The sequence below is a fragment of the Vidua macroura genome, chromosome 2 (genome assembly GCF_024509145.1).
Source record: "Vidua macroura isolate BioBank_ID:100142 chromosome 2, ASM2450914v1, whole genome shotgun sequence".
Classification (NCBI taxonomy): Eukaryota; Metazoa; Chordata; class Aves; order Passeriformes; family Viduidae; genus Vidua; species Vidua macroura.
Window position 1 is genome coordinate 102,597,715 of NC_071572.1, and position 21,630 is coordinate 102,619,344.

At 42.1% G+C, this 21,630-nt stretch overlaps 2 protein-coding genes across 13 annotated transcripts in view; one reads left to right on the forward strand and one right to left on the reverse strand.

The window, feature by feature from the left end:
- Window positions 1-3,287, reverse strand: part of NAA16 (N-alpha-acetyltransferase 16, NatA auxiliary subunit) — a 63,338-nt gene extending 60,051 nt beyond the window's left edge. For 3 of the 8 annotated variants that reach the window (XR_008441103.1, XM_054002401.1, XM_054002411.1), the window contains exon 1: window positions 2,775-3,184. Coding sequence is in view for 6 of the 8 variants with exons in the window: in XM_054002401.1 (XP_053858376.1) it covers window positions 2,775-2,828 (54 nt within the window). In the remaining 2 variants the exon portion in view is untranslated. Of the gene's footprint in view, window positions 1-2,774 lie in introns of all 8 variants that reach the window. The other 5 variants (XM_054002368.1, XM_054002374.1, XR_008441092.1 and 2 more) reach the window with 4 other exon arrangements.
- MTRF1 (mitochondrial translation release factor 1) lies at window positions 2,416-20,398 on the forward strand. 5 transcript variants are annotated; one of them, XM_054002554.1, is made up of 10 exons: window positions 2,416-2,792; window positions 9,654-10,112; window positions 12,630-12,721; window positions 13,553-13,634; window positions 13,845-13,952; window positions 14,041-14,213; window positions 15,392-15,509; window positions 16,651-16,787; window positions 18,468-18,566; window positions 20,181-20,398. In XM_054002554.1, the coding sequence occupies exons 2-10, from the start codon at window positions 9,677-9,679 to the stop codon at window positions 20,298-20,300; spliced, it is 1,365 nt and encodes a 454-aa protein (XP_053858529.1). In that variant the 5' UTR covers window positions 2,416-2,792; window positions 9,654-9,676; the 3' UTR covers window positions 20,301-20,398. The 5 variants fall into 5 exon arrangements, with proteins under 5 accessions (XP_053858529.1, XP_053858520.1, XP_053858536.1 ...); XM_054002545.1 differs by lacking the exon at window positions 2,416-2,792 and adding an exon at window positions 3,289-3,524; XM_054002561.1 differs by lacking the exon at window positions 2,416-2,792 and adding an exon at window positions 3,289-3,517.
- Window positions 20,399-21,630: the final 1,232 nt, after the last annotated feature.

The window sequence follows — 21,630 nt, forward strand, 5'->3', positions numbered from 1 at the left end:
TTAAACCTTAACAAGAAGCCTAAGTTACCACAAGTATGCTTATTTTGGATAGCATCTGCCTCATTTACGTAAAAAGTCACCTAAGCTGAAGACTAACTTGAATTGGCAAGAAACACACAAACACTCCTATATTCTTATTTATGATGCTTTTCTCCTTCCATGAGAGGGGAACATATTCAAATACTTCATCCATGCCTTCTGTGAGGCTGTGAAGTGGAAGAGAAGAGCTTGAAGCTGCTCAGCCCCTTACTCCCAAACAACATCACACCTGTAAGCACCAACAGGTCTTCCAGGGGAAGAGCCTCTAGACTGAGAAAGTGTCTGCAGAACAGTGACAGTATGGCCTAAGAAACAAAACAGAACTGGAAGACAGAATCGAGCAAGAAAGGAGGTTTAGCACTACCTTACAGTAGTCCTGATCAACTAGGATTACTACCTATTCTACAATTGCTATTACTTCCCTAATCACCTAAATGCTAGTTTTAAGTCAGCTTGTTCAAGCACTGCCAAGCATGCAAGCACACAAATTGATGTGGCTTAAAGACTATTTACTCAGCTTCTCAGCTTACATTGATCTCCAAGAGGCCACACTAGCCAGGGCAGCTCTGACAGCTTTGCTGTTACTTGGCCGTCTTGTTCAGAACATTGATAACCTGTCTCATATGTTACATCCACACACCAAGTCACTGTGAAGGATTTCTCATGATCTCCAAATGAGTTTTCCCTTTCTCAATTGCTAATTCTCTGCAGAGTGTTCATAAAAATACTAAAGTCTTAATATATGAGTATAATTTCCTTGAATCTGTTCCAAGTAATTAAATCACTACATGCTTGTAGGGTCTAATTGTGCAGCCTCCCACTTAATCCCTGCCCCCAGTTTTGGAAATTACTAGGGATGCTGTGGGCATTTAAAATATTCTAGCAGTGCCTAAGTAGGCAAAAGCTGGTTTGATTAAAGAGCCTTTAGCACCACAAGCTATACAACTAAACAAAAATACTCTGAGACATGTCAAGGAACCAAAGGGTTCCATTTGTAGTATGCCAACATTAGTATTCCAGAAAGAAGTGCACCATGAAAGAGTCAGTCAGAAAAAAGAATTAAGAAATTAAGGTTCAAGAAGTGACACTATATGAAGAGACAAGCCAGTAATTTTGTGATCAACACTTTAGGAACTGCAACAGGCAGCTACAACTGGCAGCAACTGCAACTACACAGCACCAGTTAAAGGCTTCTGAAAGTTTTAGAACACAAGTAAATTTCTGCATGAACTTCACTGAAGTTTTATGTATCTCACCTCCTTGCCTAAGCATAATTTCCAACAGTTTTATCCACTTTTTAATATTAAAAAACCACTGTATAAAATATGATCTCTAGTAAAGCCATTCTATAATCCAATTAAAAAAAAAACTTTAGAAGTGGCTGCTACTGTCAACTTGTCTGCTCCTAGTAAGAATAATCACTTAACTGTTCTAATATTAGTCACTTATTTTTAGCCGACAGAAAGAGGAGTGCTAGAATGACTTACTAAGATGCATACCATAAGCATGCAGTAAGCAACAAATCACCATTAAGAACCAGTAATTTTTTTAAAACCTGTATACTACACAAAGCAGCCAAAAGAAAACCGCTCTGAAGAACCTGCTGAAACAAACCAGCTCCACACAGAGCACAGGAGCTTAGTGACACTGTTTGAGCTCAGCCTCCTGAAGCCCAAATGCCTACCTCTGAACCACTATTGTGGTTCTGAAGCACTGAAACTACCTAAGCAATTCAAAGAGAACTAAAGAAATTTGCGCCTGCCAGTAGGATTACTTAGTGTGCTGCAGAGACGTCCTCTGCCTGCAGAGTGGTAAACTGAAACAAAACACCTCAATTTTGTTGAGGCTGGAACTCCGTTACTATCACACTGACAAGCTCATGAAAAGGGGAGTGGGGTGTTTTCTTTTCTCGGGGGGGGGGGGGGGGCGGAGTGGGGCTTTTTATTTCTATAAAGTGTTAACATGATTATAGTGATTGAGTTAGAAACTCACAGCTAAAGTGAGCTCCTTCTTCAAAGTTATCTCGCAAACATTAAACGTCTTTTGCACCGCTAAGTCTCAAAGAGCGGAATTTGCCCTGCACAAAGAAGTTGAGACGAGTCCTCCAAAGTACGCATAGAAGCAGGATACTTCGTTCCACCACACGTCTTCAACTACACTCAAAACTGCTGAGCGAGCGAACTGCTTTTAACCCGGTCCCTATACCAAAACTGACGCTCTCGCTGGAAATGAAGTGCAGATGGGAATCAACCAAGCAACAGCAAATCCTGATACACTCGCACCGTGCTTTGAGGTCTTCTCCTTCCGCGCTGCGCGGGGAGGGGAGCGGCGGCGCAGCCCCGGCTCGCCCCGCAGTGCCCGCGGCGGGCGGGAGGAAGGCGCTCGGCGGCCCGGGGAGGCTGCCTGGCTCCCTCCCTCCTTCCCGCCCTCCCCCGGCCGGGGGCCACACCAGCCCTTCCCGGCCGCCAACACGAGCAGGGGCGGCTCGCCCGGCCTGCTCGGCGGGCCCCAGACAAAGGAAGGAAGGAAGCGAGGACGAACCGGGGCGAGGAGGCGACGGCAGCCCGGCTCCCCCCGGCGAGCGCGGCCGCCGCATCCGTGTGCGCTCAGCCGGGGCCAACTCCGGCGGCGGGTGAAGTGACCCGGAGGGCACCGAGCGAGGCCGGCGAGCCAGAGGGAAGAGGAGGGAGAAGCGGCGGCGGGAGGAGGAGAGAGGAGCGGGGCCGGTGGCTCACCAGGATCCGCTTGAAGAGGTTGCTCTCCTTGGGCGGCAGCGGCACGGACGGCATGGCGCGGGCGGCCCTGGGACAGGCACGGCTGGCGGGGGTGGGGGCGGCCCGGGAGGGGCGGCTGTCGGTACGAGGGACGGGAGGAGGGGGGAACACCGGGGAGGAAAAGCCCGAACTCGGCGGGGCGGCGGCGGCGGCACTTTAACTCATAGCCCTGCGCCGCCCGCCCTCCCCGCCGGCTCCCCCGGGCCCCTCTGCGCAGCTGCCGGGGCGCCTCGCCGCCCGCCTGACGCTGCAAAATGGCCGCCGGGGTCCCCTTGGCGCAGGCGCAGCGCCTCTCCCCCTCACAGACACCCCTTCCGCCCGGCCGGCCCCAGGGCAGGGAGTGAGGATTCCCTCCGTGATTCCCTGTGCGATTCCCGGAGTGGCGGCTGAAGCGCTCCGCTCCCGGCGCTCAGACGGCCGCTTCGGAGAGCCGGGCTGCCGGCAAGCCTGGGAGGGAGGCGGCGTTGGGAAGGAGCGCAGCCTCTGTTGGCAGTGGGGCTCGGAGAGGCTCTGCGGGTTTGCAGTGCCCTGGCTGGTATTTAAGGAAACAACAGCAAACTTGGCAGCCAGGCTTCGAGCAAGCAGGGACGGCCCCCGTCGCATTAAGGCATTTTCAGCAGTTGGTTATGTAAAACTTCCCGACACCATCGTGCGTCCATAGAACCGCGGCGTTTTTTCATCGCTTGGCTCCTTCACCGAAGGAGGTCTAAGGTCTTTTATTTCTTTTTTTTTCTTGTTTTTCCCAAAAATCATTCTTAAAAACAAAACCAAACCAAAACCACTAAAAACCAGAAACGCTAAAACTACATGGCCTAGGGCATTACTTAGAAGGAAAATTGGTTAAACTGTAAGGGTTACAACCAATTAAAAAGACATCTTATAGGGAAGATAAACTAGAAAATAAACTAAAATTGACTGCAATTAAAATCTCTGTTTACATAATTAACCTTTAAAAATATTAATTATATTTTGGCATTTATTTCAAAGTATCTTAGTTCTGTAATGGTATGGTTACCCACCTACAGTCGCAGATGATGAACATGATAGATAGCCCCAGGTAAAGCAAGTGTGTGTGAAACAGCAACTCACAAGAGCCAATTAGAAAGTCTGTGTACTTAATAGATGTTATTTGGTACTCGGTAAGCAGATGGCTATGAGACTGAAGATCCCAAGCAGCATGTCCTTGATTTGACACGAGCCTTGCTGAAGCTGATGACATGATAGCTGCTTGCTGCTTTCCTTTCTGGCTAACAGAGGGAACAAGACAGCAGACAAAAAAAAAAAAAAAAAAAAAAAAAAAAAAAAAAAAAAAAAAAAAAAAAAAAAAAAAAAGTGGTATGTTTAGGAAGCTTGCTGAGATAAAAATAGCAAAGATGAGAACATAAAGTATATGCTTTATAGTGCTTTCTAGCTCAGCCATCAGCTTATGGACGCTTTTAGCGAATGGTTCTTGGTTTCCGTAGTGTTGTGTTAATCTGTCTAGATGTATGGTCTGTCATAAGGAATATCTCTATTGTGTTTATTTCTCACTTTTTTGTTCTGGCATGCTTCTAATGATGTCAGTCAGGAGGGTCACTGATGTGACACATCACAGTATGTGTGTTTTACACACGCAGTACCCAATTCACTGTTCTTTCTGCTGTATGCTGTAGTAGTGCTGCATTGGGTATCCGATTGTTACAAAGCAGGAGTATTACGGTGAGGGATGGCAGCCTTGGCTTTGCCCTGCAGCATCATTTTCAGAGCCTGTTTCTACCATGGAGTGTCTTCAGCAATTCTAACAACAAGCTGAAGCCTCAACTCTATGAACCCTAGTTTCTGTCTTGGCAAAAGACATTATTATGCCTCTGGTTGGGTTGAATGATAAACTGATGCATCATGGAGAATGGTCAGACAAATATTGTGCTAGGTGGACCTTTGATCTAAAGCAATAAGGCTGTTTTTGATAGCTAAAGGTCTCTGTTTCCCAATAGTCCAAACACTGGAAAGAATGCTGTCTGAAAGTAGGCAAATTGCAAATAAAAGGCAGGGGTTCAGTTTGCATCTAGATGTGTCCATATTAAAAGTCTGTTAAAAGCAGCAAGAAAAGGAAAGCAGGGAGGCAATAAAAGAAACATTTGTAGACTAGCTGGGAGAGAATAAACAAAGAAATGAGCTTTGTGGGAAGGCAGAGCTCCAACTGAAAGTGAGGTTTGGGAGCACAGTCAAGAAAACTTCTTGTCATTGAATCCCACTGTGCTGGGCAAAACAAAGCTCTCTCCACAGGCTTTGTTATTAAACAGGACTGTATTCAAGATGCATGTGATTCTGTCACCATTTTTTCCTTCAAACAGAAAGATTTCAGAAGCCTGAACTGTTCGGGCTGAAAGGGGGGAACAATATTGAAGTGTTACATAGATTGTAACAAGTTTGTTATTTTTGCGGTGTGTGTCACTTTGCTCCTGTGGAAGTTGCGGGAGACGCTCACACACCACTAAACCCACTTAGGGCCCCCTGGGTGAAGAAGGGCCCCTGCGTGGGCATGGACCTGCCTTCAAGCCAAGCATGTTGCAAGACCTGGAGCCTGTTCTGTGTGATGAGCCACCCCTTTGCCTCCAGTTTCTAAATTGGCAGGTTAATAGTGCCAGGTTTTAAAGTACAGGACCACCATATCTATCCCGAAGCCCCAGAGCCCAGCTGTCTTCCTGCTGTCACTCTTGCCTTCTGCACCCAATGTCACTGTGGACTGCTGAGGAAGGTGGTGGCACCCTGCCCCATAACCCCTTATGCTCACCAGCTCCATCAGCAGCTGCTGCTTCAGCCATACAGGTTTTAAAGCATCTAAACAAACCGTGAGAGGGGTAGAAGCAGCTTTCACATTCATACTCAGTTCCCATACTGCAGTCTAAAAGCACAGGGTAAATTAGGGAAAGAGTGTATCTTACATGTTTTGAGTATGAGATGCATGGACAGGTCCTGTGGTGGATGGTCCCTGGCAGCCCTGCTGGCTGCACAGAGTCCAGCCCTTGTCTTGGCTGTGTTGCCCCTGCGTGCTTTGCTGCCTGATAAGGAGGAAGCAGGACTTTGTTACAGTCTCTATTTTCACACTTAAGTTAAAACATTCACCCACAAGGCAAAATAAAGACTGAACATGATCATGTTTAATCAGAGGATTTAATGCAAGAACCATTACTGGCTGGAGAAGAAGCTGATTTGATTTTCCTTGGCCCACCTTCTTCTTTTAAAACCAATTTTGGAGCATGAGGTCTACTGGCAGTTTCAGGTTATTAGGTTCTTGCTTGTCCTCCCAGAGAAGACCTTCCCAAATACTTTTAAGTATCAAACTGCAAATTTAGAGTACCAATGCAAGTACAATTTTATTATTTCATTTCACTGAGCCCCAGAAGTCATAGTGGAAGCAGAGCAAGGTACAATGGGAATGGTGTCTGGCTGATGGCACATCAGTGTGGGCTCAGATTGGAAGATTTCCTGGGGAAGATTTCAGGGTGCTGTTTCCTGTGGCCCTTCCTGTGGACCAACTCTGGGGTGGGTCCCGTTCTCTGGAAGTGGTTTTCCATCTGTCTGCTTTGCCTCCTGTACCCACAGGTAGAACAGAGCCAGAACCTGTCTCAGGCCTAAACAAGCGGTTAGTTGTCATTCAGATGCTGAGCTTTGATCCAAATCCTACCCATTGATTGGTCCCATTTTCAGTATTTTGGAATATTTACCACACCAAATCCCAGTGATGTTTTACATGCCAAATACAAAAGTTTTACCTTTTTTTTTTCTTTTTTTTTTTTTTTTAATTTTATTTTGTAGAATGACAGTAGCTGGGAAGAAAGGTATTTTAGTGTTACAGGTATAAAAAAAACATTACTTAAGTATTTTAAAATTTTTAAATTAGTGGGAGGTAATGGTATAATGTTTAATAATAGCTTTTTAAATATCCACATACATAGTATGTTTTAAAGCACTTTCTGAGGAAGCTGCAGCTAACTAACATAGTCATAAGCAGAATGGTAATTTTTATGAATATTTTGTTTGCCTTTAGGACAATAGTAATAATTCATTTAAAATAGAATTTAATAGTGAGCTCTGACACAAAGTGGAGCTTAATGTTATTTTACTCTGATGTCCCTGAAATTAATCTTTACTAACCAGATTCGAAAGGCGGACGCTGCCTTTGCGGCCGGCGCGGCTCGGGCGCTGCCGCGCGGTGCCGGTGGCGGCGGAGGGACGGGAAGCGCGTTTTCCCGCAGGCATGCTGGGATGGGAGTGCGCCCGCTGCACTTCCCGTCTGCCGTGGGCCCGCGGGCCGGGCGGGCGTCCGGGCGTGCGGACGGTGAGTGCCGGAGCCCCGCCGGTACCGGGCAGCGCAGCCCCCGCCCCGCCGGGGCTCCTGCCTCTTCTGCTCGCTCCTGCCGGCCCTCCCTGCCCGCTCCTGCTGCCCCTCCCTGCCCGCTCCTGCCTCTCCCTGCCCCGTGAGCCCCGCAGCGGGGCCGGGCTGCCGGGGCGCTCCCTGCCGTCGGGGGTTTTGCTCGTGGTGGCCGTGGTGGGAGGCAGAGGTGTGTGGGAGGTGCTCCGGGGGCTCCGGCTGTTCCTGATGCAGTCGGCGAGCATTGCAGTACCTCCTCCTGCCGTGCACCTGCGAATTCGTATGTGCCTGAGTGCTGCTGCATGGCGCCGGTCGCACCTTTGGTTGTTAGAAATGCATTTTATAACCTCCGAAAGAGATCGCAAGATTGAGAACTCTTTCCTGTCTTGAAATTATTTTTTTTTAATTATTATTTTAATTGGACAATTACAGTTGCCACTTTCGCTTACTGGTTTTTGATTTGTGGTGTGCATATTTAAAAGTTATTAAAATCTAGTTTGGAGATCATTTAATAGGTCATCTAATGCTTATAGCTCTGTAATAGTTATATGTCTGTTTATTTTTATGCAAATAAGGTGTGGCAGCCCCACTCTGAGAAGGAGATGCTTTTGTTATTTAACATAGCAAAATTATTTTGAAACTTCTGACTTCCTTGAAGGTCTGTGCCATTTAATTAGTTTTTTTTTTTTTTTGCTTTTAAACCCAAAAATTTTATTTCTGAGAGCTCAGACAAAGCAACACAGCAAATTTGTTATTATTTGAGTACATTGCTTCTTAACTACACCAGTAAAAGTTAGCTGGATGGTTGTAATTAATGTGTTTAATGAATTAATTAAAATAAAATGTAACATTAATATTTTGAAATTGCATTGATGATGATCAGTACTTAGCCAAACAATAATGGGTCATGCTGATCTGGAGCGAGTCCATATCCATCAGCAGAATTAGGTCTTTTGGAACTGAGTCCACTCATGCCTAAATCCAGGATCATAGATGATGAGCCTGATTTGTGCCTTTTGCTGTGTTCCCGGTGAAGGGAACAGGGTCCCTCTGCTGCAGCTGGTTTCAGTCACTATAGCAATCCAGGAGGGCTATAATTTGCTTTCTGTACATTGAAGCAGTCTTGAAGCTGCTGCTGTGGATTCCATAGCACCTGCTGGCTGGGGAATCTGGGGAGGGTACAGAGGTAGAATAAAGGTCCTTGCCTCCTTCTGTAGGTAGTAAAACAAGCACTCAGACAAGATGCAGTACTTCTGGTTCTACTGCATATTGTTCTTTCTTCATTGTGGACAAATGGATGAAAGTAAATAGGTGAGAATAATGGGTGAGATGAATAGTTAGAGTGTCTCAGTAATTTGTTAGTAAAATGCATGAAAATGCACAGAAGGTCTTGTCACTGAAGAGTAAAAAGTAATTGTGTCAGGAAACTGAAACGTGTTTCCAGGTGCTCTTGTTGCAAAAAGGTTCATGCTTTTATTTTCTCAGAATCCACTTTTTTGTAAAAATCAGTGGGCAGATGGGACCGTGGCACTGGCAGGGTTACTAGGAATGCTTCTTTGTTTAACATTTTCTGTGTGAGGAGCCCTAGAATAAGTGTGATCTCAATGTAGTCTTCCTGGTAGAGCCTTGCGCTCCAATATAAAATTTTAGAGCATGGTAGTAATTCATAATGTAGTTTGCAATGTTGATGATATAAAATGAAGAGGAAATGATCTTTCATAGAGCAGCAGTAATGCTAAGAGGAGCCTGGGTAATATAAAACTGTAGGCCAAATGTCTCAGAAAAATACAGGAGTTGTATTTCAGAGCACTTGCTTCTTACTCACTTTTTGGATGAAAAATATTATGTTGGTTAAGTGTAAATATATCACAGTAAGGAGTATACAGGGGACATAAAGCAGGTAAAGCAGTTCTCCTGTCTTCTTCATATATGAGTGAGTGATTTTTTTGTAAGTGCATTGTAGTCCTGTTGACTGATCTGTTGTGTGGTCATCTACTAATGTCCTCCTTTTATGGTAGTGGATATAATTTGTCACATAATTCTGGACATTTCTTACATTCTCTGTATAGAATTCTTTACCTCTAGTATTGATTTGTCTTCTCAGCGACATTTTTCTTTCATCAGTAAGGCATGAAATGATTGGATTTTTGCAATGAGACATATGGCAGAATGAAGCTATTGTCTGTAAAGCCTCATCCACAGGAGCTTTTCAGTAGTATAAATAAACTGTTTGAGGAGGGGAGAGAAAAGACTTTTTCCAACCCTCAGCCAGTACAATGGTAGTGATAAGAGCTTCTGGTTTAAACTGGGACTAAAACAGGAATAGTTTTGTCCATGACAGTTGCATTTGTGTTGGTGTAATCAAACCAGGATATGGGCTTGATACCATCCTTGTGTTCATTTGTTGTGGTTTTTTTTTTTTAATAGAATGTTTTCTTTTTCTAGATAACAACACTGGCCAATGTACTGTGAATTTTTAATTTCAGGTGGTGGAAAAATAAGAAACAAAATGAAACCTTTCCAAAAGGTCTACCTTTTCAAGAGCTTGCTTGCCAATTGCTGCTGTCACAGCCAACTTGACAGCTGTCTTCTCCCTCATGTTGCAAAGAAGATAGGCTGCATGGTGGGACTGCACAACCATGGATTTTGGAGGCCAAAGCCTTTATTGGACACAGCTAGATTCACTCTGTCTTTTAACAGTTGGCACAGGAAAAGCCATCAGGATTCTCAAGCTTTGTGGAAGCATGAGGCTGTGCAGAAATATCTGGAGTCTCTCAGCAAGGAATACCAGCAGGTTAGTCATCAGTTAAGTGCACACTCATTAAATGACTTTGAGCAAAGAACCCTGAGGAGAAGATGTGCCGATCTGTCCCCCATTGCAGCTGCGTTTCAAGAAATCAAAGAGGCTGAAAGAGAAGTTCAGGAGTTAGAAGCGATGTGCACAGGTAAAGGAAAACACATCTACTTGCTTGCTTCAGAACAGCAGCTCTGCTTGTGATAAATTTCGTTGCCCAGCCTTCGAGGAAAGCTTGTGAGTAAGTTCAGCCAGCCCTGGAACACTCCCTGGTCCTCCCTTCTCACGGGGGCTTGTGTGCTGCGAGGCCTTTCTGCATCCAGCCACATCTTTCTGTTTTTCATCTCACCTCACTTTAATTTGAGGTCTTAATATGGTAATTTTGGGAGAGTAGGGATTGTTTGGAACCTCAGAGATATCCATCTAACAGAAATAGTTGGGAAGTGTTCGTTTTCAGGTTATTTTTTGGTTGAACTGAGAGCAGTTTGAAAGAAAAAAAAAATTAGCGAGGCTAAAACCTTTGATAGATGCAGACCTCAGCCGTGTTATTTAAAATGGGATTTCACCTGACCAGTTCAGTGATATTTATTGAGCAAATGACATGAACTTTCATTAGGCTCTAAGTTGTCAGCTTCCAATTTAAATGGCAAAAGCTAATATTTCTTTGAAAATATTTGGGGCGTCCTTTAAGGAATAAAAAATGATGGTTGTTTAAGAAGCTGCTGTTTTTCAATAGTCTGGTACAGTAGAAGTTGTGGTAAAAAAGAATTAAAACTTGCAACTGGTTTTTGTACCATTTAGGAATAAGAAAGTACAGAGGGAATAAATAAAAGAATTTACAAAATAAGTAATGGTGCAACATTTGGGAAAAAAACCCAGCATTATTACAAGTGTGAGGAGATGCACACAGTAGGAAGGAGAAAAATGGCATCCATTCTGCTACCATGGTAAGTATTAAGCCAAGAAAGAGAAATGCTGACCTGAAGAGAAGGGGGTTTGCATTAAAGCAGTGAAGGTGGGGAAAATCAAAGGACAAGAGAAATCAGTACCCAGCAGTGTAAATGGAGGAGGACAAAAGTTCATGGTGCTTTTCAGAGAGAGAGACAAGGGGTGTGGACAAAACAGTAAGAGACATACTGAAATAAAGATGTAAATGTAACTTATTTAGGCAGGTGGAAAACATTTGTATATTTTAGTTTTAGAAATAAATAGATGTTTGTGCTTTTGGAAAAAAAAAGGTTATTTAAACTATTTTAATCCTCAACCCTCTCTAATTCTCTTCACGGGAGAAAAGAGGAGAAAGAGTGAAGGAGACAAGGTGCAAAAATATAATGCTGAAAAATAAATGGTCTTGAAAGAATTAAAAAGTATTAAGAAAACTCTAGGAAATTCATATTTCAGCTTAGAAAGGCTGTTTTTGGATCAAAGTAATAATATAATGAAGAATTTTCCTAATTCCATAAATTATGATGTGGAGGGATGGAATGAGTTCTAGTTGAAAGAAGGAAAAAGAATGGTAAAAAATTACAGTCAATAAATGAATTAAATAGAGCCAAAATATTCTGTCTGTACCATTTATTCTGTGGCCAAATTAAAACACAGATGTCCCCTTTATTTGGCTGTTCACTGTTTTCCACTTAGCTCCCTAACTGACCCTCTTCTCTCTAGTACCTGAATTCCTGACAATTGATGTAGGATTTTATATTTGCAACAAGTGAAGCAGAAAAATATTTCCCAGTTTCCCTCTGGTGCTGTGAGTCACGAGATAGGTTAAATGAATTCTGTTTGGAAGGGAGGTAGGAATGGGATACCAATCCTTTGAACCTTAAGCTCATTGGTCACTGCCAGGCCATCTCTCAGTGCTGTTGACAGTAGTTAATTTGATACTGTTTATCTAACTGATCAATAAACATACTTTTTGGACCAGCTAGAAGCGATTGAGAATCCAGTTTTATGCTGCATCTGAGACAAACCTATGGTTTCCATGCTGGCTACAAGGCAGAAGATTTTCACCTTCTCTTTGTTGCTTTGTTCCCTCATTCTTACTCCCAGCTGCTCAAAACTGGCTTCAGCCATTCCCTCCTCATTTGTATTGGTAATTGTCCCGTTGTAATTTAAATCTAGTTCAACTTGGCATGGTAAAAATGTGCACTTATTCAACCAGACTTGCTTTTTCATTTCAGTGAGTTGAATTGTTCACTTTCTGGTGAGTAGAAAAGCGGAAAGAAAGATGAAAGGGAGAGGGGGTTCCCTGTTTCAGCAGTGACAGGTTTTCCACTTGATTCCAACTGTCTTCCAAGTTTTTACTTAGTGTATAATCTATTGCTAACTAATCAGCATTTTTTGTTACTGTAAGCTGGAGCCTCCATAGCACAAAAGGCTTGGAGCTTTACCTGAGAATGTGTTGTAGTTTGTTAGTAAGCTTTAAAATGGGGGAAGGAGCAGTCTAATCACAGGTAAAATATCTGCTGCTCCTTCTAGCACACCTGAAAAATATGATAATTGAGTTAGCAAAGTGCATTCTAGCTTGGGCTGCTCTTATTTGAGTATCTCATGCTGGCAAGCCATTACCAGCTTTTCTGTGCTGCAGTGCATGTCTTTGGACAGCTGTGTTATAATTTGCTCTAGGTGAGATTGACTAACATCTACTCCTGTTGTTCGAATTTAGAACTAGACAGCAGAGATGAGAAACAACTTCTACACCTTGCCTTAGAAGAGAAGGAAAGCCTGGATAAAAAAATGAACATGTTGTGCAGAAAGGTGAGCCTGAGGTAAAATTTTACAGCTTTGTAAATAAAGATGTCAGAAAACCTTTCCTCTGTGATTTTACCAATAGATTCTGACACTTGAGTTTAATGAAACAGAAGTACAGCTTCTGTATTCTCCCTGAAAAGAAGTGGCAACATTAATTATTAATAAGCTTCTTAGTGACAATTGTGTCTTAGGACATGATTGAGTAATTTCTCTTGCTTGCTTGTCTGTCTGCAAATGCTGAAGGGGATTAAAAAAGTGGTGAGTCTGTGCTACTAAGATTTGACATAACATCCTAGTAACTGTTTGTGGCAGTGGAGCATGCACTCTTGAAGGATTTCTGATTGGAACTTTCAGTCCTTCATTTTCTCTTCACTTGACAGCATCCCATGAGTGGGGATAATAAAAACAAAGAAGTTGAAACAATTCAGTGGAGACCACAGAGTTTGGGCTCATTTCTATACTCGGACTGAAATAATATGAAATGTGACTTTCTGAAAAATAAGATCAATGTAAAAACTGGCTGGGTTAGCTAATAACTTTGTCTTCATAGGTAGCTGGGAGTGGTGTGGTTGACCTGTGGTGTGCACCTGACTTGGCAGGACCAGATTTTCAACTAGCTTTCATGTGGATGCACTAGCATCTTGCATTTCCACACTGACTGCACTGAGTTGCAATGGTCATTGGACAGTTTTTAGTCCTATTTAACTAGCTTGCCAAAGGAAGTCAGTGGTTGTGTGTGCTCAGGCTGTGGCAATTGTGAAGTCTGGCTGTAAATTTGATTAACAGAAGATCCAGGAGATGACAGAGAGAATGGCATTCTTTTTTTTTTTTTTTCAGCTTTTCCAGCTTCTAGTGCCAAAGGAAAAATATGATAGAAGTCCTGTCATATTAGAAGTGACAGCTGGCAGAACAACTGGAGGTCAGCAAAGCCCCTACAGTGAAGATTACTTCCAACCTCCATCCAACTCCATTAAACCTCTTATGAGTTATTCTTAATGCTTTTTTTCTGTTTTACTGGCATAAAGTAATACTTTCTAAAGATGAGCATTAACCTGCCTAATGACTGGAGTTAGAGTTGCAGATAAATCTAAAAACTGCTGTTTATGTGGTAATGCTTTTTAATTTTTAGGGGATATCTGCCAACAGTTCACTAAAGAAATGTTTGACATGTACCAGAGCTATGCTGACTACAAACGTTGGACCTTTGACATCGTGAACTATACGCCGGCTGAGATAGGTACAGCAGTTCTTCAGAGATTCCAAGACAGTGGAATTGAAAGCAGTGTTTCTCTGCTGTATTTGTCACACACTGTTTGTCTCTCCAGGAGGCTTGCATCATGCTGCTGCTCATATTTCAGGAGAGAATGTCTATAGGCATCTGAAATATGAAGGAGGGACTCACCGAGTCCAGCGAATCCCTGAGACAGGCATGTCATCAAGAATGCAGCGTATTCACACTGGGACAATGTCAGTCATTGTTCTCCCTCAGCCAGAGGAGGTAAGCTGTTCATTGGTTTGGTAAGGTGGTGCTGAACCCCTGCTCACCCATTTTGGCTTTGGAGTAGGTGTTATTTAAAACCATGTTACTGTTTTGGGGATTTCACTGATAACCAAGTGCTTTGTGCAAATCCCAGCAAATGAACCACAAGTGCTCTGACTCTGGGAGGTGATAGTCCTTGGCTCTGTACCTTACATGTATAAATGGATCATCAGAAGCAACTTTGCAGAGATTTGCTGTTGCCTGAAATGGCATGTGAGTGAGTGATCATTTAATTAAGTGTTCCAGGCCCAACACTGACAAGACTCACTGCTATGAGTAAGCCAATTTTAAATTACATCAGGTACTAAGACACAGAATATATCCAAGAAAATACTCAGTGTTGCATAGTAATGTGATTCTGTACATGCTTTTGATTTTTTTTGTTTGTTTGTTTGTTTAATGTAAATTATTGGTGTCCTTCTCTGGTAAATCAAGGACAGTCTCCTTTGGATGTGAATGAGTGTGTTGGCTAGTCTGTCTGAGATCTCACTGATACCAACAGTTCTCACTTAGACCACCAATTTACACAAAAAATAAACAAAACCAGATCCTTTAGGCTTTTCCTGCACCTTCTCCTACTTCTTCATAATACTTTCCTTGCAACATTGATCAGATCTGAATGTTCTTTTCCCATCCACTGAGCTCAAACTATGGTCCAGGTCATCATGGACTCCTATTTCCAGTGTGACAATCCTTACTTGAATGGATCTGGATATACCTATTTTCTCCTCAGATGATTCTAAATACTGTTGCAGTAATCATTCAGGCTTGACTCATAAACAAGATCCTTTCACTGCTGTTCAGAAGTGGGTTTTAATTTTTATTTCTTAGCCTCTCTGCCAAAGTTAGTGGTTTTGCAAAACAGTGATTGTGTTTTGTTTGACACACACACACACCTTGTTTTGTGAAGGACTTGGAGTAAGAGTTTGAAAAACTAAGAGAAATCTTTAAGGCATCATTTGCTTTTCAGAGATATTTGACACTGCATTTTTTAAATTATAATGCTTATGACTGCTACTTAGGAACAGTTGTAAAGGAGCAATTTTTTGAGAAGTGATTTCTTATTAATGCTGAGTGTCACTGATGTCCAAATATTTTTAGAATGAGCAGCAAGTACTAATTTTCTTTGATTCTAGGTTGATATTAAAGTGGATCCCAAAGATTTGCGTATAGATACGTTCAGAGCCAAAGGAGCAGGAGGGCAACACGTTAACAAAACTGATAGTGCTGTGAGGATTGTGCACCTTCCTACAGGTAAGTCTGGCTGTACTTTGCACTTCTAATTACACTGAATCTGTATCTTGAAAAGGAAGCTTACGATCCTGCAGGTTGTCTCTTTCACGGCTGGGCCTTATACCAAGACAGGAGAAGTAGCCCCTTCTGGTTTTGTCCCTCTTGTAGCCAGGCAATATGAGAAAGGGCCTGTGTACCAGGGGCACAATGATTATGCCAGTTCTGTCTTCAGAGGGAGTGTTTCATTAATGAAGTGTTTCATGGATGAAAGAACAAATGGAGGGTGACAGGGATGGGGTAGAAAATGTAAATAATTTGCACTGTGTGCTCTGTACCTTCAGCAGTAGCAAGGGCATGCTTAACCTAGCTGGAATCTGTGTAGTTACATGACTGATTAAAAAGAAGGCTTGAAGATCTTCATGCAATACTAGATAATGCTATCATATGTTGGATAGAAAGGAAAATGTATATTGATGGGAAGGTACTGTGTAGACTGGACCACTCTGTCTTTTTTGGGATTTGTTTTATTGGAACTCACTGAGCTTCTCTCTGTAAGATACAGAATCACTTTAGGCACAGGAAATTGACCTGAAAACAGCTATTCCCTATATGTCTTTTTCATTCAGAAATCAAATGAGAAGTTACACATTTCTTTTCAAGACCTAAAGGTCTTGTTTTATCTCATTTTTCTTAATTTAGTTCAAGACTCACCAGTGCTGATTAGGCACCCCTTTCTCCTAGAATAATGAATTTTCCAGTCTCCAAGATCTTATCTAGACTAATATTTTAAAAACTTGTGTTACACTCTTTTAAACATCCTCTTGTGGACTGTGGACTCAAATTACATTTTTAACATATGACAGCTAATTGGAGTGAACCCAGTTATTAGAGGCAATGTCAGAAACTTGTTTGCTTCATGAAATTTTAAAATATCCCTGACTTTTCTACTTTTCTGTAGCACAGAACAAAACCCCCCCTGGTGCAGCTGTGACAAGTTAAAATGCACTAATGGTTCTGGCCAGTGTGTTAAAATGACTTTTTATCCTACAGCTGAAAGGCCCTACAAACCAGCACTCCAGTAGGTTTCATTTGCCTAATGTGTTAGAATTAATTCAGCTTGTTTGTTCTTTGTTCTAATGGGCTCTTGGATGCCTCTGTGAAGGACTGGCAGTTGAGTGCCAGCAGGAGCGGTCACAGCAGCTGAACAAGGAAATAGCTCTGCGGACACTGAGAGCTAAGCTGTACCAGCAGGTCGTTGAAAAGCAGCTCAGTCAAGAGCAGAGCGCCAGGAAGCAGCAGGTGAGGCAAGTGGTGCTGGAGATCTGGAGATTTGTTGTGTTGTGTTGTAGGTTTGTTTCTGATCTCTCTGGGTGATGGGGACAGAGCAAGTGAGAGTGTGTGTCTAAACTAGGGGTGCTTACAAGGGAGGAGAATCTTGTACTTCAAAATGGTAAGTCTGCCTTTACTTACCCCAGTGCAATGGTATTGTAGACTTCTCAGGCAATGAATAGAGACATCAACTGTGGCTGGAAAGAAGGGTCAACAGACTGGCTGAAATGTTTCAAAAGGGAAAATTCAACAGTGTGTACTGAATGCCCCCGTTAAGGCCAGAGTTACACAAATTAAGCATCAGTAAAAAATTACATTCAAAGAAAACTACTGAGTGGAATAGTTCTCCAGTAGATCTGCAGTTCTCAGAAGTTTCTAAAGGAGAGTATTTTAAGGCCATACAGAGGTTTTGAGAGAAACAAGTAAATGACAAGGACCACTATGCAATTAAGTAGCAGCTTATTTGATACAGTTTAGGTAACCTTTTGAGGAAGAAACAGCTTCTGGAAGAGTTACCTCAAGTTGGGCTGCTAAGTGTGCTTTTCTCTGTCGTTCTTTTCCCATTCTTTGAGTATTTTCCTGTTTGTGGTTCAAACTTCAACAGTGATCTATTGGAATAAAAATGCTTCAGAATTAGAGAATTTCTCAGTACTCCAGATTTTCCAGCCCAGCTATTTAGTCACTTATTTCAGGCTGCATTTAAGTGTATTGTCCCTGCAGATGATTAACCCCAATGTTGTAAGCAGTGAGTGTCCCAGATTGAAAACAGTGAGCCATTTATCTTTTGTTATTAATTTCAGTTTGAGAGCCTTCAAAGCTGCATAAAGTATTTATATTTATATTATATTTATATACATTTATATTTATATACATTTATATTTATATACATTTATATTTATATACATTTATATGACTAGTGTGGAAAATCAGGCAAAAGTGAATTACCTTTCTAGTGTTCCAGAATTTATTCAAGAAATTCCATGTTCTAAAATACACATGTTGAGTGCAGATGAAATTTTCACCAAAGGCCACTGAAACAGACACCTATTTATTTCTCTGAGCATTTTTAGCATTTAATTCTCCATTTTAGTGGAGACCACAGTGTTTACTGAAGTGTTTAATCCCAACAGTGCTAAATTTGGGTTTCTGCTTAAAGTTAAAATTGCTGTTTGCACTCTCACACTTCACCACTAGAGGGTAACTTAACTTCTTAATCGTAATCTAAGCCTCTTTTGGTGCTAATTTCCAACAGCCACACATTGACTGTGCTGCTTCCATTATTAATGGAGCCTAATTTCATTATTTTGTGTGGAAGATACAAACCCCCCTCCCCCCAGTAAACCCCACTTGTATCTTTTTTGAAGTAAGGACTTTCGTACCTTACAAGACCTTTGGGAGTTATGTGGTTCTTTCAGCTACAGAGCTAGAACAGAAATGTGCTGGAGGATATAAAAACTTGGTCTGTGATACAGAATCACAGTTCAGTAATGCCACAATATTTTTAAAAATCCCATGTGCCAAGCCAGTGACCACTAGGTTGGTAGTTGGAACAGGCTGATCCATTACAGTTTATTTTAAGCATCCTGTTCTAGAGAAGTATTTGTTTTTTTTAAAACACAACAGATTTTGTTTTTTCCTGCTTTGCTGCAGTTGGGAACAAGAGCCCAGTCAGAGAGAATTCGTACTTACAACTTCACCCAGGACAGAGTGACTGACCACAGGATCTCATATGATGCACGCAATATTAAGGTAAAGACTCCTTATGAGGGTATTTAGATACTCACATTTACCATTAAAAAGAAGAAATTAACTTAGTGAGTACAACTTAAGATATAGATATCTATGTGTAAAGAAAGTAGCCAGTTGTGCTCTGACAGAACACTAGATTTAGAAAGTTTAAACTTTCTTTCCTGCCTTCTTGTAGTCTTAGAGATTACTGGCACAAGCTGTAGCTCACTGGCCTACTTCTCTGTGTGTTTTTCTCCTACTCTGTGAGTGGAAAGTGACCCAGCATGTAGTCCTCAATGAGATCCATGAGTCCTTTGGCCAAACTGGGCAAGTGACATTTGAGATTCTTGAAGCGTAGTACATCCAAACCAAAAACCTGACAGGAAGGACTTTTTATTTTTGTTAGGCCATTCTTTCCTCTTCCTAATGCTGGAGTAAAGAACGAGAAAAACTTTTATGTTGCATCACAGGCCACAGTTAAAAGAAACTGAAATTGAATGTTTTAATTTTAAGATTATGTGAGGTCTTGCTTCTGAGTAAATGTCTGCGTATGGCTTGAATCTTACTGATTGTTCAACCTGGAAAAGAGAAAGCTTTGGGGTGACCTAATTGCAGCCTTCCAGTACTCAAAGGGAGCCTACAAGAAAGAGGGAGATTTTTACAAGAGCATGTAGTGACAGGACAAGGGGGAATGGCTTCAAACTAAACTAGGGTATATCTAGATTAGATATCAGGAAAAGTTTCTTTACTGTGAGGGTGGAGAGACACTAGAGCAGGTTGCCCAGTGAAGTTGTGGATGCCTCTTCTCTGGAAGTGTTCAAGGCCAAGTTGGAGGGACTTTGAGCAGCCTGGTCTAGTGAAAGGTGTCCCTGCCCATGGCAGGAGGGGCTGGAACTGGATGATCTTTACTGTACCTTCCAAGCCAATCTATGATTCTGTTTATTAGGGTTTTTTTACAATTGGAAAAAAAAACCCTAATAATGGACTTTTTGTATTAAATTTATGAAAAACAAAGTTTAGGGTGAGCCCTCAATATTTTGGCTTAGATATCCAGTTTGCTGTAAGTGCTGATGCATAAGGAGCAGCACTTTTCAAACTGTACCCACAGGTGTCCTGGGTAACTCCAGAGAATGCAGGGCATACTGAATTTGGAATGGTTCATAGTTAATGGAGTGCAGAATACCATGGCAAAGAAAATAGTTCCATTATTGCATAAAAGTGGCTTTTGTTAGCCAGTTACTTAGTGTTTGGATCTTTCTTGAGTGAAACTGGAACCATAAACTGCCTGACAAAAGTTAGTCGAGTTTTGCTTGCAAAAGATTCTTGCCATGGACAAGAGTATTTGAATAAGGTTCTTCAATCCTTGATTGTTCCTGCAGAGAATTTTCATGTAGGTGCGTGGGTTACATGAAAGTAGGGCATTAGCTGCTTTTGTTGCCAGAATCCATGTGCCTGGCAGGCAGCTGATGTCCTGCTGCTGTCCACCACTGCTGCTTTCACATGGGAGGGACTTGCAAGGATGAGCAAGTGGAGGGACTGCAGGCAAAATGCATTTCAGGGGTTTGAGTACTTGGTGTTTCAGAATAATGCTGAAGGACAGTCAGTAATGCTTTTGTCTGCTTTTTTTTTTCATAGGAAATTTTAAGTGGGAAAGAAGCACTGGATAAGCTCATCAACAGACTATTGGAGTTTGCAGAGATAGAGGCTGTCACCCAGTATCTAGAAAATTTGCAGGCTTTAGAAGGAGGAGGCTGAAGACCTCAAGTAGAATTAAAACTGAATTGTTGTGTTTGGTAGCTGAATAAAACAGATGTGTTTCTTATATTATTAAAACCTGTATCTCTGTTTTTCAATGTGTGATAATATTCTTTTTGTATCTTGGTGCAAGTGGGTTGAATTTATTGCAGCAGCCCTGGCAGAAAAGCATCAGCTTGGAGTTCTGTGTGCACTTCCTCCTGTCTTGGCAGCTTGGCTTTGGTAAGCTGATCCTTCTCTTGACAGTATCACAGCTGAAAAGGCACAGAATTGTGGTGGTGGAGCAGAATAAATACCGCATAGTGCACTTTTTGTTTGGTGGTGGAGGATGTTCCTCTCCAGGTGAAAGAAACTGAGCTCCCCTAACATAGTCTAGAACCTGGCCTCATGAATACTATTTATTTTTTATCACTTACTGTGTGAGCTTCCTAAATTAAATCCCTTAGCAATAACTTTGTAATATGATGCTTTATTTTTTTAGAGTAAATATACAAAAGCAAAGGGAGTGAAAGGGTCAGAATGTTAAAAGAGAAACCTGTTAAATTTCTTCCAGGCACTCTTGGGTCTGCTTGTGGTGGGACTGGCCCATATGCTGCGGTGGTGTGTAGAAGTACCTGCTCTAGTTTTCAATAAAGTTTACGAGGTATCAGGCAGCTCCCTGCCTCCTGGCAGAGAAAACGAGTTCATACTGCAGATGCATTTCAGCAAACCAGGTAGCTCTGGAATTCAGCTCCTGTCTTTGGGAATGCCTGCCTTTGCCTGTCCTTGAGGGGATCCAGATGTCTACAGGGCACACTTGGCTTTGACAGCACTTGTGCTGATGTTTTGCCCTGCATGTGTGTGGTGCTGCAGGCACTCCTTGTATGCCTGACTCAGGAATGCTCTGTGCTCAGGGTGACACAAAGATTGGTGCTCTGCTCAGCTGCTGCTAAGCTGGATTCACTTGCCAGATCATGGCATTTTCTCTTCATCCTGCTCATCGCAAGTTCTGCTAGAAAGCTGCTCTGCATTGTCTTCTGCACAAGAAGAACCAGTTCATTGTTGCAATTTAAATTATGCCTTGTGGTTGATTTTTATTTGCATATTTGTTTTGTAATCAGGAATGATGCAGTGTGAGGAAATGTTCTTCTAAAAGGTGTAGTTGTTGTTACTGTATATATAGCAAAAATTATAACATTATTCAGCTATATTAAGAAAAATAGAATTTATAACGAAGAAAGCAGGAAAATTATACTCAGTTCCTTCATTCTGCAATTATTTTCCCATTCTTTTGTGTGTTCTTATCAGCAAGCTTTGTCTGACAATTTCTCTCTTGCTTCCAACACTTTAA